The sequence below is a fragment of the Ailuropoda melanoleuca genome, chromosome 13 (genome assembly GCF_002007445.2).
Source record: "Ailuropoda melanoleuca isolate Jingjing chromosome 13, ASM200744v2, whole genome shotgun sequence".
Lineage (NCBI taxonomy): Eukaryota > Metazoa > Chordata > Mammalia > Carnivora > Ursidae > Ailuropoda > Ailuropoda melanoleuca.
Window position 1 is genome coordinate 69,341,403 of NC_048230.1, and position 14,375 is coordinate 69,355,777.

At 39.4% G+C, this 14,375-nt stretch overlaps 1 protein-coding gene across 7 annotated transcripts in view; it reads right to left on the reverse strand.

Moving 5' to 3' along the window:
* Positions 1–14,346, reverse strand: part of ASIP (agouti signaling protein) — a 109,110-nt gene extending 94,764 nt beyond the window's left edge. The window contains exons 1-3 of one of the 7 annotated variants that reach the window (XM_034640179.1): positions 14,191–14,346; positions 11,925–11,999; positions 11,542–11,669 (exon numbers count right to left, since the gene is read on the reverse strand). In XM_034640179.1, coding sequence (XP_034496070.1) covers positions 11,542–11,583 — 42 coding nt within the window. In that variant the 5' untranslated portion in view covers positions 11,584–11,669; positions 11,925–11,999; positions 14,191–14,346. Of the gene's footprint in view, positions 1–11,541; positions 11,670–11,921; positions 12,000–13,495; positions 14,105–14,190 lie in introns of those variants that run through there. The other 6 variants (XM_034640178.1, XM_034640180.1, XM_034640174.1 and 3 more) reach the window with 6 other exon arrangements.
* Positions 14,347–14,375: the final 29 nt, after the last annotated feature.

The window sequence follows — 14,375 nt, forward strand, 5'->3', positions numbered from 1 at the left end:
ATGAGGCCATCTACAGTCAACAAATGTAAGCAAACATTAAGATGCAGCATTAAATAATAGCATAAAATTAAATATAGTACATACTGCATGCACTGTTATAATAGTTTTGTAGCGACCTCCTGTTGATATTTCAGTGAGCTCAAGGGTTGCAAGTATCCACTTAAAATACCTGATGATGCTAATCAACTCTGCATGCACAGTTCATCTCTCCAGTAAATAAAAAGTGATCTCTCACAGTCCTTGTGTATTTTTCATTGTGTTTGGTGCAATACTGTAAACCTTGAGTAACACCAAAGGACCCATACAAAGTGCCACCGGTGATGCTGGAAGTGCTCTCAAGAAGCGAAGTCATGATATTATAAGAAAAAGTTGAATTGACCCGTGCCATAGACTGAGGTCTGCAGCTGCACTTGCCACCATTTCAAAATAAATGAATTCAGTGTAAAGACCATTGTAAAAAAAGAAAAGGAAATTTGTGAAGTCATTGCTGCAGCTATGCCAGCCGGCGCGAAAGTCTTGCACTTTTTGCAAATATCTTTTTTTCTTAGGATTTTTATTTATTTATTTGAGAGAGAAAGAGGGCATGAGCTGGAGGGAGAGGGAGAAAGAATCTGAAGCCAACTCCACATAGAACACAGAGCCCGATTTGGGGCTCGATCCCATGACCGAGAGATCATGACCTGAGCCAAAACCAAGAGTTGGCCGCTTAACCAACTAAGCCACTCAGGTGCCCCACAAAATATCTTTTCATCTTTTATTGAAAATGCAGCTTTTATGTGGGTACAGGATTACTATAAGAAAGGCATACCTATAGACTCTGATTCGAGAAAAAGCGAAGTCATTATATGACAACTTAGAGCAAAAGGAAGCTGAAGGATCAAAAGCTGGAGAATTCAATGTCAGCAAAGGATGGTTTGATAATTTTAGAAAGAGGTATGGCTTAAAAAGTATCAAGACAACAGGAGAAACAGCTTTTGCTGGCCAAGAGGGAGCAGAGAAGTTTCCAGATGCCATTAAGAAAATCATTGAGGAGAAAGGATATCTGCCTGATCAGGTTTTTAATGAAGATGAAAGTGACCTACCCTGGAAAAAAAAATACCACAAAGGACATTAGTAAGGAAAAGAAGTGAGCACCAGTATTTAAGGCAGTATGGGATAGGTTAATTCTACTGTTTTGTGCAAATGCAGTTGGGTTTATGATGAGGACTGCCCTTATCTATAAAGCTGCTAGTCCCCAATCCCTGAAGGGAAAAGATAAACAACAGCTGTCAGTCTTCTGGTTATACAGGAAGAAAGCCTGGGCAATGAGAACCCTTTTTCTCGATTGGTTCCATTAATGCTTTGTCCCTAAAGTCAGGAAGTACCTTGCTAGTAAGGGACTGCCTTTTAAGGTTCTTTTGAAATTGAACAATAACAACCCTGGCCACCCAGAACCCCATGAGTTCAACACGGGAGGCACTGAAGTATTCCACTTGCCCCTAAACACAATATCTCTAATTCAGCCTCGAAATCAAGGAGTTGTAAGGACTTTTAAGGCTCACTACACACAATATTCTATGGAAAGGATTGTCAACACTATGAAGGAGAACCACAATAAAGAGAACATCTTGAAAGTCTGGAAGAATTACACCATCGAAGATGCCATTGTTATAGAAAAAGACATGAAAGTCATTAAGGCCCCAAACAATAAATTCCTGCTGGAGAAAACTGTGTCCAGATGTTGTGCATGACTTGACAGGACTCATGACAGAGCCAATCAAGGAAATCATGAAAGAGGTCATGGATATGGCAAAAAAGATGGAAGGTAAAGGGTTTCAAGAAATGAATCTTGGAGAAATTTATGAGCTAATAGACACCACCCCAGAGGAATCAACAGAAGACAACATGATGGAGGTGAGTGCTTCTGTACCAATACCAGACAATGAAGAAGCAGACGTAGAAGAAGCAGTGCCAAAAACCAAATTGACATTAGACAATATGGCAGAAGGGTTCTGCTTATTCATGACTCCTTTTAACTTCTTCTATGACATGGACCCTTCTGTGATAGGGCACTGAAACTAAAGCAAACAGTGAAATGAAAAGGCAAAAATGTCAGACAGAAATTATGATGTATTTCTGTAAAGTTACACCAAGTGTGCCTGCCTCTCCTGCCTCCCTTTCTATCTCCTCCACCACTCCCACCTCTGCCACCCCTGACGCAGCAAGACCAATTCCTCCTTGTCCTCCTCCTCCTCAGCCTGTTCAACATAAAGACAATGAGGATGAAGGCCGTTATGATGATCCACTTCCACTTAATAAATAGTAAAAAATAATCATGCTGTACAGTTAATAAACTTATCTGGTATGTATGTGTGTGTCTTTGTGTGAACAAATAACTGTAGGCAAGAACTCTAGATGTTTTTGTGTCATCATCATTGCCTAAGTATTCATCGTGTAGGCCATCATGTGCGAGATTTGTATGGAAGCGGATAGCCTATTCTTACATAGGCATGAAGTAAGTGATGTTTAATATAAAATTAATAATGTGTTTGTCTTCTTACTGTATTATAACTTTCCTTTCAAAAAATCGTATTACCGAACAATATATGCTTCTCTTGCTCATAATTGTGCGTCATCCTATCATCAAAGTTTTTTTTTAAATGTAACAGCGTTTCTAATACCTTATTATGAATATGACTATAATTCTGAATGCCATAAAAAATTTATAACAATTTATGGGGTGCCTGGGTGACTTAGTAGGTTAGCCATCCAATTCTGGTCATGATAGGTCATATTCTCAGGGTCGTGAGATTGAGCCCTGCCTCAGTTCCATGTTGGGCATGGAGCCTGCTTAAGATTCTCTCTCTTCCTCTGCCCCCCCCTCTAAAAAAAATAATACAGTATAGTACTATAAATGTATTTTTCTTCCTCATGATTTTCTTAGTAACATTTTTTTTCTGCTTACTTTATTGAAAGACTACAGTACATAACACACATAACATACAAAATATGTGTTAATCAACTCTTTATATTATTGTTAAGGCTTCCAGTCAACAGTAGGTTATTAGTAGTTAAGCTTTTGGGGAGTCAAAAGTTATATACACATTTCTGACTGCATAGGGAGTCAGCACCCCTAACCCCCTGCATTGTTAAAGGGTCAACTGTGATGGGTACTTTTGAAGTTCTTACAGTTTAATAGAAAAGAATGAATAATCCCTGATCAGTACACTAGAGCATGTTTAGTATTAGAAGAACTTAGCAGGAAGCAATTCTATTTGAACATCATTCATTGAAATTTAGCTTCCAGAGTAATCAGAAGAAACGGGGGGAGGGGGGCAGACACAATAATGTAGCCAATAAGTCCTAAAAAGGGGACTTAAATATAGATCTCCTAATTCCATATATAACACAGTATCATGACATGGATCTTGAAGATAACATCTTTTTGAGATTCCAGAAGATCTATGATATTCATTGAATTCATAATTTTGAAAAATCAGCCAGTAATGCTGATGAGAACTCAGAAGATAGCAATGCTCTAGCATTCCACCTTATTTCTCTCATTTTGGGGGAGGACAGCATCTGTGACACCCCAAGTTAAATGCAATACCTCAAAGAAAGTGGCCTAAATAGTTAGGGTTTTATTCTTCTCAAATATCACGGATGTTTATTTTCTAGTATTCCTCCAGGACTTCTCCAAAAAGAAAATTCATAATGTCATTTTATATAACACGTCTGGATAGACACTAAATCTTTTCTTCTTTTCTTTCTTCCCTCCTTTCTCTCTCTCTTTTTGATATTTTAGATGTTTATCAAGGTAATACATGTAAATACTTTAAAAGTTATGTGGTTTAAAAAGATCATGTGCAACTACAAGACTCATAACAAAACAAAGCAGGAGTTATTTTAACACACACACACACACACACACACACACACACACACAGACTCCTGGAGGAAAAAAAAGCAGTAGCTTCCTCAAAGACTGAGACACCCTACCAGATCCTTTTATTTGCTTCTTTTCATATTTACCAACATTTTCTTAAATAAAATATTTATACTGCTATTTCTTGATTTGTAAATTTTAAAAAGTACCTATTATAAAAAATAAAGATCCAACACCTTATACTATCCTTCCCTCCAGCCTCCCAGTAGTGTTATATCTCAATATTTTAAATTAAATCAATGTTCCATGTTAACCTTATGATTCTATAAGCATGTTTTACTTCTGGATTAGTCTATTATGATTATATTTACTTTCTTATACAACTTTTTTAAAAGATTATTTATTTGAGGAGGGGGGAGAGGCAGAAGGAGAGGGAGAGAATCTCCAAGAGACTCCCCACTGAGTATGGAACCCAATGCAGATATGCAGGCTTGATCTCAGGACACTGAGATCATGACCTGAGGCAAAATCAAGAATCGGATGCTCAACTGCTCAACCGACTGAGCCACACAGGTGCCACTCTTTCTTTTTTTTTAAGAGTGTATTTATTTATTTGAGAGAGAGAGAGAGAGAGAGAGAGAATGAACACGATGAGGGGCAGAGGGAGGAGTAGGCTCTCTGCTGAGCAGAGCCTGACGAAGAACTTGATCCCGGAGCTCCAGGATCTTGACCTGAGCTGAAGGCAGTTGCTCAACCGACTGAGCCACCCAGGTACCCACACAGGTGTCACTCTTATACGACTTTTTGTTCTTCTTGGAATTAATAATTGCTTCAGTTTTTTGTTTGCCAAATTTTCTGTATTATTATCACTAATTCTTTCAGGGATGTAAAAATGCCAAATCATTTTCAACACAGTCAAATGTGTCAGATACTCTATCAGTTTCGCTGGAAACACTCAACTGGAGTACTCCTTCCTTCGGTCTAGGCTGTTCCTTCCTGCCTCTGCTGTATAGCTGCCATCTTGGGATTTCCTTTTCCCTCTTGCCTAGGTTAATCCCATTTCTTAAAACTTCTAGCTTTGCCTTTCTTATTTCAGTAGGGTATATCCTCCAGTATTGTCTCAGGAAAAGCTGGGAGGGGATGGGTAATAAATTTTTGATCCTTCCATGCCTGAAAATATCTTTGTCTCTCACACTTGATCATATGATTTAGCATAGAATTCTAGGTTGAAAATAATTTTCTCTCAGAATTTTGAAAGCACTGTTTCACAGTCTTCTAGCAACCAGTGTTAATGTTGAAACATATGCAACTCATTACCTACTCTTTTATACGTAATCATTCCCCTTTCCCTGCTCCCTCCTCACCTATCACCAAAATTCTTTGATCTTCATCTCTTGTACTTAGAGATTTCATGATGATGTGCCATAGTAGCTTTGGTTTTGGGTTTTTTCCCTACATTATGTTGGGCACTCAGCAGGTTCTGTCAATCTGGAAACTCATGTCCTTCAGTTATTAGAGATTTTCTTGTAATTTATTTGATAATTTTCTTCCTTCCATTTCTTCTGTTTCTAGAACTCCTATTAGCCTCATGTTGGATTTTATGAATTCATCTTTTAATGTTCTTTTCTCTCTCATTTTTTTTGTTCTCTTTTCCAGGAGATTCCTCAATTTCATATATTAATACTACTTTGAATTATTTATTTTTGCTATTATATTTTTAATTTCCTGCTGCTAATATCCTCTGATTGTTCCTTTTTTGGAGCATCTTGTCTTTGCTTTAGATGCACTGTCTTATAATTATTTCTCAGAGGATTCTTACTGTTTTTTAAAATATAGTCTTCTGGGGCGCCTGGGTGGCACAGCGGTTAAGCGTCTGCCTTCGGCTCAGGGCGTGATCCCGGCGTTATGGGATCGAGCCCCGCATCAGGCTCCTCTGCTGTGAGCCTGCTTCTTCCTCTCCCACTCCCCCTGCTTGTGTTCCCTCTCTCGCTGGCTATCTCTATTTCTATCAAATAAATAAATAAAATCTTTAAAAAAAATAAAAATAAATAAAAATAAAATAAAATAAAATATAGTCTTCTGTTCTTTATATTGTCTCTATTCTCTGAGTTTCTCTTTTTCTCTTCCATTTCTACTTGATGCTGTCTTTCTTGGTGAAGGTTTAAATCAACTATCTGGTGATTCTTTGCTGTCCTTTCATATCTAAGAGTGAGTTACTACAAAGGTATTTGGAAGCTCTGTGTTAACAAGGAAGAGTTTGTCAGTTGGTGGGCTTTATTGTAGGATGATAAGGTGGGGACCTATTTGTTTTGTTGGGGGACCCTCAAGTGTCAGTATCTATAGATCTCCTTTCTAGGGTTATTCAATCTTAAGTTTCTCCCAAAATTAAATCTCTGTTCTCCTGCCTAGAGAATTTAAGTCTTGCTGTCAGCATTCCCAGAGTGAAACAGATAGAGAGGGCTTGGCAAGTTTCATCATTCAGCAGGTGGACATTCATCTGATCTCTGTTTTCAGTGTGGTATCCTCTTATTCCAGCCTCCCCAGCTATAATCTTTAACTGTGCCTGGTATCTCAGTCTGGAGCTTCTCTAGTTCAATTTTCCACCCCCAATAAGCCCCAGGGTTCTGCCAAAGAAATGGAAGGGTAGTTGCTTAACTGAGCAGGATGAGGAAAGGACCTGGTAATTTAACTTCTTAAATAAACCTTCTACCAATCCCCCTCTTTTCAGCCCCTCAGATATCTCTGCTGCTGTCATATTTGCTCCTTCCAATTCTAGTGTTCTTCAATATGAGATGGCTTGCCTTTCATTAGCATATGCCTCTCAAGCATTTAGAATCCAGTTTTCTTAGCTCAGCTTTCCATCTTCCAATAATTTGTTAATATCCCTCATCTGCTATTGTCTTTCTTATTCTCTTTGTCCTTGTGGGCTGATAACTCACTGTCATCTTAGTGATTTTGGGAAGAGAAGAGGGATGAACACATGTGTTTAATCTCTCCATATATAACAGGAATTGCCAGGCTGTCAAGATGCTCACTCTTTTGCCTCTATAAAAAATGTCAGAACCAGAAAAATCAGAGATAAAATTCTGTGCTCATGAGGCTGATCTGGAAAAGCATGCATCTGAGAATTGTAGTATCTATTTTCAAGTGCTGTTATGTCATTTATTGGTTGGCTTATGTTAGGCAAGTTAAATTTTCTGACTGCTTCATCATCTGTAAAGTGGTGGCAATTATTCCTACACAACCTATCTTATAATGACTAGGATAATTGACATAAGTGTACAAATACAGAACATATATCATTTATCGTTAGTTATATCACTAATAGGCATAGTCAAATATATTTTGAAAGGCAGTGTAACAGAGTAGAAAGAGTATGGTCTTCAGTCATACAGATCTGGAACTGAATTCCATCTATGTCATTCATTGTGTGATTCTGGGTAAGTGACTTAACCTCTCTGAGCTTCATTTTCCATGTTTATAAAAGGAGTATAATATTATTAACCTGACAAGGCTTCTGTGAAGATTAAATGAGATCTTGCATGTAACACAACTACTATAGAGCCTGACGTTTTGTAGGTACTCAGCAGATTTACCCTCATACTTCCCTAATTTGGGACCAGCTTTCTCATGCTCACATGAAAATCCTGAGCTTTTATTTCCACAACTGATGCTAAACCACTGTAGTAACTAGCATCTTAGGTCTTCAACAGTCCTCATAAAGGCTGTTTATTTGCTGTGTTCCTGGAACTAAATTATAAGGTAAGCAGCAAACTGTAAGAGTTCAGCATACATATTCTTTCAAGTGGTAAGAGGTTATTGCTGAGGCATCTTTAGGAATATTTGTTATGAAATAGGACGTGAAACTTGTGATAAATATTAAAAGGGATCAGGGACACTGGAATACTGGAAAAACTACTACTTAAAAAATTTTCCTAAGAGTTGTTGGTTTGGTTTTGGTTTTGCTTCTATTGGGTCCTCACACAAACTCAGAAGTCAAGCAGGCTTTATTATTTTGTTTAAAGATGAAGAAATCAAGGCACAAGTAAAAAAATGACTTGCACCTGATTCACTGTTCATTGGGGGAACAAGTGAGATTATTCTTGGTCTTTTTTTTTTTAAGATTTTATTTATTTATTCAACAGAGATAGAGACAGCCAGCGAGAGAGGGAACACAAGCAGGGGGAGTGGGAGAGGAAGAAGCAGGCTCATAGTGGAGGAGCCCGATGTGGGGCTCGATCCCATAACGCCAGGATCACGCCCTGAGCCAAAGGCAGACGCTTAACCGCTGTACCACCCAGGCGCCCCTATTCTTGGTCTTTTGACTCCCTGATCAGTGCTTGTATTTTTTTTAATAACATAAAATTCACAATGTTAACCATTTTTAAGTGTAGTTCAGTTAAGTACATTCACATTGTTTTGCAACCAGTCTCCAGAACTCTCTTCATCCTGCAAAACTGAAACTCTACCCCCATTAAACAACATCTCCCCATTCTTCTTTCCCCAGCCCCAGGCAAACATCATTCTACTTTCTGTTTCTATGAGTGACTACTCTAGGTACCTCATATAAATTGAAGCATGCATTATTTGTCTTTTTGTGACTGCTTTATTTCATTCAGCATAATGTCCTCAAAGTTCAACCATGTTGCACTATGTGTCAGAACTGCTTTCCTTTTTAAGACTGAATAATATTTCATTGGATGTATATACCACATTCCTTTTTTCCACCCATCTACCAACAAACACTTGGGTTGTTTCTACTCTTGGCTATTGTGAATAATGCTGCCGTAAACATTGATGTTTAAAATTTCTTTGAGACTCCCCTTTCAACCCTTTTGGGCACGTATACAGAAGTGGAATTGTTAGATCATATGCTAATTCTAATTTTTTGAGGAACCACCACACTATTTTGAAGAACAGTTATATATAGGTAGGAGCTATACCATTTTACATTCCCACCAATAGCCCACAAGGTTCCAATTTCTCCACATCCTTGCTAACACTTGTTCTTTTGCTTTTCGTTTTGCTTTGTTTTCATAATAGCTATCCTAACAAGTGTGAGGTGTCTCATTCTATGGTTATCTTCAGAGTTTTGCAGTCTTCTTAGAAGACAAGATACTACGTGACCCTGGGGAACATCACCAACAATTCACAGCAATAAAATCCTACTAGATTTAAGACACTACTATAGGATGCAACAGTACACATAGTCCCCGCTCTCAAGGATTTTACGATCTAGCTGGAAAGTAATATTCCATTGTGTATGTATGTGTATATATACATATACAAGAACAGATAAAGAAGGTATGGTGTGTGTACACACTTCTTTATCTATTCTTTATCTATTCATCTGTTGATGGGCATTCAGGCTCTTTCCATAGTTTAGCTATTGTGGACATTGCTCCTATAAACACTGGGGTGCAGGCGCCCCTTTGGATCACTACATTTGTATCTTTGGGGTACACACCCAGTAGTGAAATTGCTGGGTTGTAGGGTAGCTCTGTTTTCAACTTTTTGAGGAACCTCCATACCGTTTTCCAGAGTGTCTGCATCAGCTTGCATCCCCACCAACAGTGTAGGAGGGTTCCCCTTTCTCCACATCCTCGCCAACATCTGTTGTTTCCTGATTAGTTGATTTTAGCCATTCTGACCGGTGTAAGGTGATATCTCGTTGTGGTTTTGATTTGTATTTCCCTGATGCCAAAGGATGTTGAGCATTTTTTCATGTGTCTGTTGGCCATTTGGATGTCTTCTTTGGAGAAATGTCTGTTCATGTCTTCTGTCCATTTCTTGACTGGATTATTTGTTCCTTGGGTGTTGAGCTTGATAAATTCTTTATAGATTTCAGATACTAGCCCTTTATCTGATAAGACATTTGCAAATACCTTTTCCCATTGTGTAGGCTGTGTTTTGGTTTTGTCGACTGTCTCCTTTGTTTGTGCAAAAGCTTTTTATCTTGATGAAGTCCCAATAGTTCATTTTTGCCTTTGTTTCCCTTGCTTCTGGAGACGTGTCTAGCCAGAAGTTGCTGCGGCCGAGGTCGAAGAAGTTGCTGCCTGTGTTCTCCTCTACGATTTTGTTGGATTCCTGTCTGACATTTAGGTCTTTCATTCATTTTGAGCTGTAATATAGTTGATTTTAATTATGTTAGCTCCAGTAATTTTTTTTTACCATATATGATTAAATAAAGGCTCCAACTTCGACTATGTCACTATAAGCAATCATGTTAAAATTTTAACACTATTGAATTTTTATCCATTAATTCAATAAATTATCCTCAAGGAATTTATATACATTCTAGAAGTGAAGTGAGAGTATGAAAATCACAAGTAAACAACTGACCAATAAATTAAACTAATTTTGTTAAGTGTCAAGAAGTAGGGGCGCCTGGGTGGCTCAGTCGTTAAGCATCTGCCTTCAGCCCAGGGTCTGATCCTAGGGTCCTGGGATCGAGCTCCGCATCGGGGTCCCTGCTCTGCTGGGAGCCTGCTTCTTCCTCTCCCACTCCCCCTGCTTGTGTTCCCTCTCTCGCTGGCTGTCTCTCTCTCTGTCAAATAAATAAAAAAAATCTTAAAACACACAAAAAAAAAGAAGAAGAAGGAAAAGGTCAAGAGGAAAATGTTATAGTATCCAAGAAAGACCTGACAATCACCTGGACCATGACAGTCCACCTGGCAGTGGAGATAGAGAGAAGTGGTTGGATTTGAGATTTATTTTGGACATAGAATCAACAAGACCTGATAATGAACTGGATGAAGAAGGTGAAAAAAATGAAGGAATTGAGCTGACTCCTAGGTTTCTGACTTAAGCAACTGGGTAGATAGCAGTACCCTTAATTTATGAGATGAGGAAGACATGCTGTAAGAAACACACAGAATTCTGTTTTAAATACAGTGACTTTGAGATCTCTATGAGGCAAGCAAATGTAGAGAAGTAGGTACTTGGATATGTGAGGCTGGAACTCAGTGGAGAGGTTTGGGTTGGAAATATGAATTTGGGAATCATTAATATAATGATAGTATGTAGAGATAGTATTTTCATTAGACTATAGCCTGGTCAAATTACTTAGAATTGGTGATTCCTAAATCTCCTCAATAACACATTATCTCGTAAGTCATTTTTACATATGGCTAAATAATTAAGAATTCATTCCTACTAATTTAGTTCCTAAAGGTTAACTCTATTTAAGACTTCTTTGAGGGGGAGCCTCACTATGCCTTCTGCCTACTGTGTCAATCCAAAGATTACTTTAATTTCAGAGTTACCAGATGCTTCATTAATATCTCAATGACTTTTCTCTTTCTTCACCAAAGCTAACTCTTAAAAGACCCTACGTAATGAGGTACAAACAGATGAAAGGTTTGCATAGGTTTGGATTTTTATGTGGATTAGAATATCTTCTGTTCTCCGTAAACTAAGTATCACTACAAGGATGTATGGGCTTGCTTACCAAGTAGAAAGACTACTGGACTAAGAATCATGAGATCTGCATTCCAGTTCAAATACTATCACTATTTAATTTTATATAATTTGTAGAATCTATTTTAATTATTTTATTTGATTCATAGCCTCTACTAAAATAGGCCTGCTATTTTATGGGTTAAGTGAAGAGACTACGGATTATTTTAAAGCCTATGAAAACAAAATTTAGTATACACTTGAAGGATTATCATTACCTTACTATTGAGTAGTGGGAGATCTAGAGTGGTGCTGAGCATCAAAAATGGCCCACAGTGAAGATTCGAGTAGTCTATTTCTGGATTTCTTACTATTTTTTGTGGACTCCATAACTTGGCTTCTGTATCTATAAAACAAAAAAATCACAATGATTTCTCTCACTGTTATGAGAAGAAAATTAATAAATGACTATATATTTTACAGATATTCCTAGATGAAAGAGGTTAGGAAGATACAAGTAATTATTTGCATTGATGCTCTTATTAGCTTAGTCTAAGTAGGATCGTCTCTTGGAAAACCTGGAAAAGCTTGGCTATCATTGCTTTGTGACTTTTGCCAGCTTCCCAGGGAATCTTGGCTTTCCTGGAAAACAAACTACTACCTTGGGGGAATGCTTGAAATCTCTGAAGAGTCTCTTGCAAGGAGCCAGTTCAGGGAAGTCAGACCTGGGACCATGCTGTAAAAGAAAAAGAAGTCTTTTCAGAAAAGTAGCCAAGACTATTTACTAAGCATAATATAGCATTTCCCAAACAGGGAGTAGAGGTACTATGAGGCCGCATTAAGACTTTCTGTGTCTTTGTTAGTGTGAACTGAATAACTTAAGGGTGATTTCCTAAGAGGTCCTCTCCACTTTGATCACCGCTCTTCTCCCTTTGTTTCTTCCCATTTCATTTCTCTATGCTTTGTCTCAGTCTTCATTTTTGTAGTTGAACAGGTTTTTCAGAACTTTAGGCCACATAGTTTCTATCTTCAAGATCTCCCCATTCAAAGTGGTTTGGGGATTCTCAGGCGGCAAATGTTTGTTACCTCTCAAAGACCCAGAAGATAAATAATGGTATACACCAGTGGCTCTTAACCATGGGTGATTTGGTAATGTCTGGAGACATTTTTGATTGTCCCGACGAGGGTCAGGGTGCCACCGACGTGGTACAGGCCAGGGATGCTGCTACACATCCTAAAATGCACAGAACAGCTCCCAAGAACAAAGAATTATCTGGCCCAAAGGTCAATAATGCTGCTGTTGAGAAACCCAGGTATGAACAGATATCAGTAGTTGAAGATTGTCGAGGAGGTACTGCAGCCTCCTTAGGGATGCAAACTCTCAGGGTGGTAAAGTGACAGCCACTGACATCAGATTGTTTGGACTTGGATCCCCAGGTACCCTGTTTTGCTAGCTGTATGATTTTGGACTAATTATTCAATGCCATGAAAGCAGTTTCTTCATTTGGAAAAAGGGCCTAATAAAGTATTCTCATAAACTGTAAGCTTCCTGGAGGCAAGGACCTAATTTTACCCGTCATGCTTAGATTAGGGACTAGTATCCAATGGGAGTACTAAATATCTGGGGATTGTCTCACATAGTTGTTTTGAGGCCTAAAGCACAGCACATTTTTAGGTGATATGAAACACAGTGAAAAGGAGAAAAGCAGCCCCTGGTAGTGGGAATTAGGCTGGCACCATAAACTGGGATGTGCTGCCCTGTTGAACATAAACAATTTCATGAACACCAACATCAGACAAAGCCACTCTGACCAGGATGAAGACAAAATCAAAATCACTCCAAAACCATGTCTGAATACAAACAAACAAACAAAAAAACATTGTCCCGACCACACACACTCAAAACAAATATGCCCCTGTCCTGGCTAACAGGAGGGACTGCTGCTTCATAATTAATCATAGCTTTGGCTTCTCTTGGTTCTTTTCCCTTTGTAGATAAGAATTAAAGGGGCACCTGGGTGGTTCAGTCAGTTAAGCACTGACTCTTGATTTCAGCTCAGGTCATGATCTCAGAGTCTGAGACAGAGCCATGCATCAGGCTCTGCACTCAGTGAGGAGTCTGCTTCTCTCCCTCTGCCCCTCCCACGCGCTCACCCTCTCACTTTCTCTCTTAAATAAATAAATAAATGAATCTTTAAAAAGAATTACTAAAATATCCCATCATAGAATTACCTCCACCTCCTAACAGCTATCCAGTCTAGACTGAAGGCCTGCTTCCTTGAACTCTCCTAGAAGTTACCTAACACAAGCCCAAATCCTGTAAATTCTTTCAGGCACCCTCTTCCGGAAATGTCTCCCTCCTTGCAAACAGATAGCCCAGTGTCGTTCAACTCCAGCGGTGTTGTCAGTGGTCTTCGGCTGGAGGCCATCCACAGTCGTGAGAGCCCCTTCGAAGGTAACTGCGTTATTATGCCTCAAGGGGAACTGCATGATGCACCCAGACCCAGAGAGTTCAAGCAGATATTTTACGAACAAGTATTTTCAGGCTTCCTGACAGACGGCTAGCAGGCCGTTTCTTCTCAGGAGACATCTTCTCTCCTCAAAACTACAGAGGAGACTTTAGGTTTCCGACCTCCCAAGCTGGAATCCAGCATGTCAGGTTAAATTTCTCCTTAAGTAAAACCTCTTAGTGAGGTGCGCGCCTCTAGCTCCAACTTGAGTTCCTCAAACACTAAACACCTCAAAGGCGCATGGTGTAGGTAGTAGCAAGGAAACTAAAGCCCTAACGGGTTCATATTACTGAGCGTCCCACCCACCACCCTAACCCAGAAGAAACGGCCCCGAATTCACTCAAGTCCTGCACAAGAGAGCCGAAACTTCCGCGCGGAGACAGACTGAAGTAACAGCCGCCAGCTGCAAAAGCTCACTTCCTTGCGACTTCCTTTAGACGTCTCACACGCGCACGGATCGCTGGGCGGCCGTCCTCTAAGTGCCCGCCTCTTTTAGGTGGACTACAAGTCCCGGCTTGCCGGCCGCCGCGCCGCGCCGCGCCGCGCCGCGCCGTCGCCTGGTAACTCGCGCCAGACGGAGCGCTCCAGGTCGGCTCCTCCGC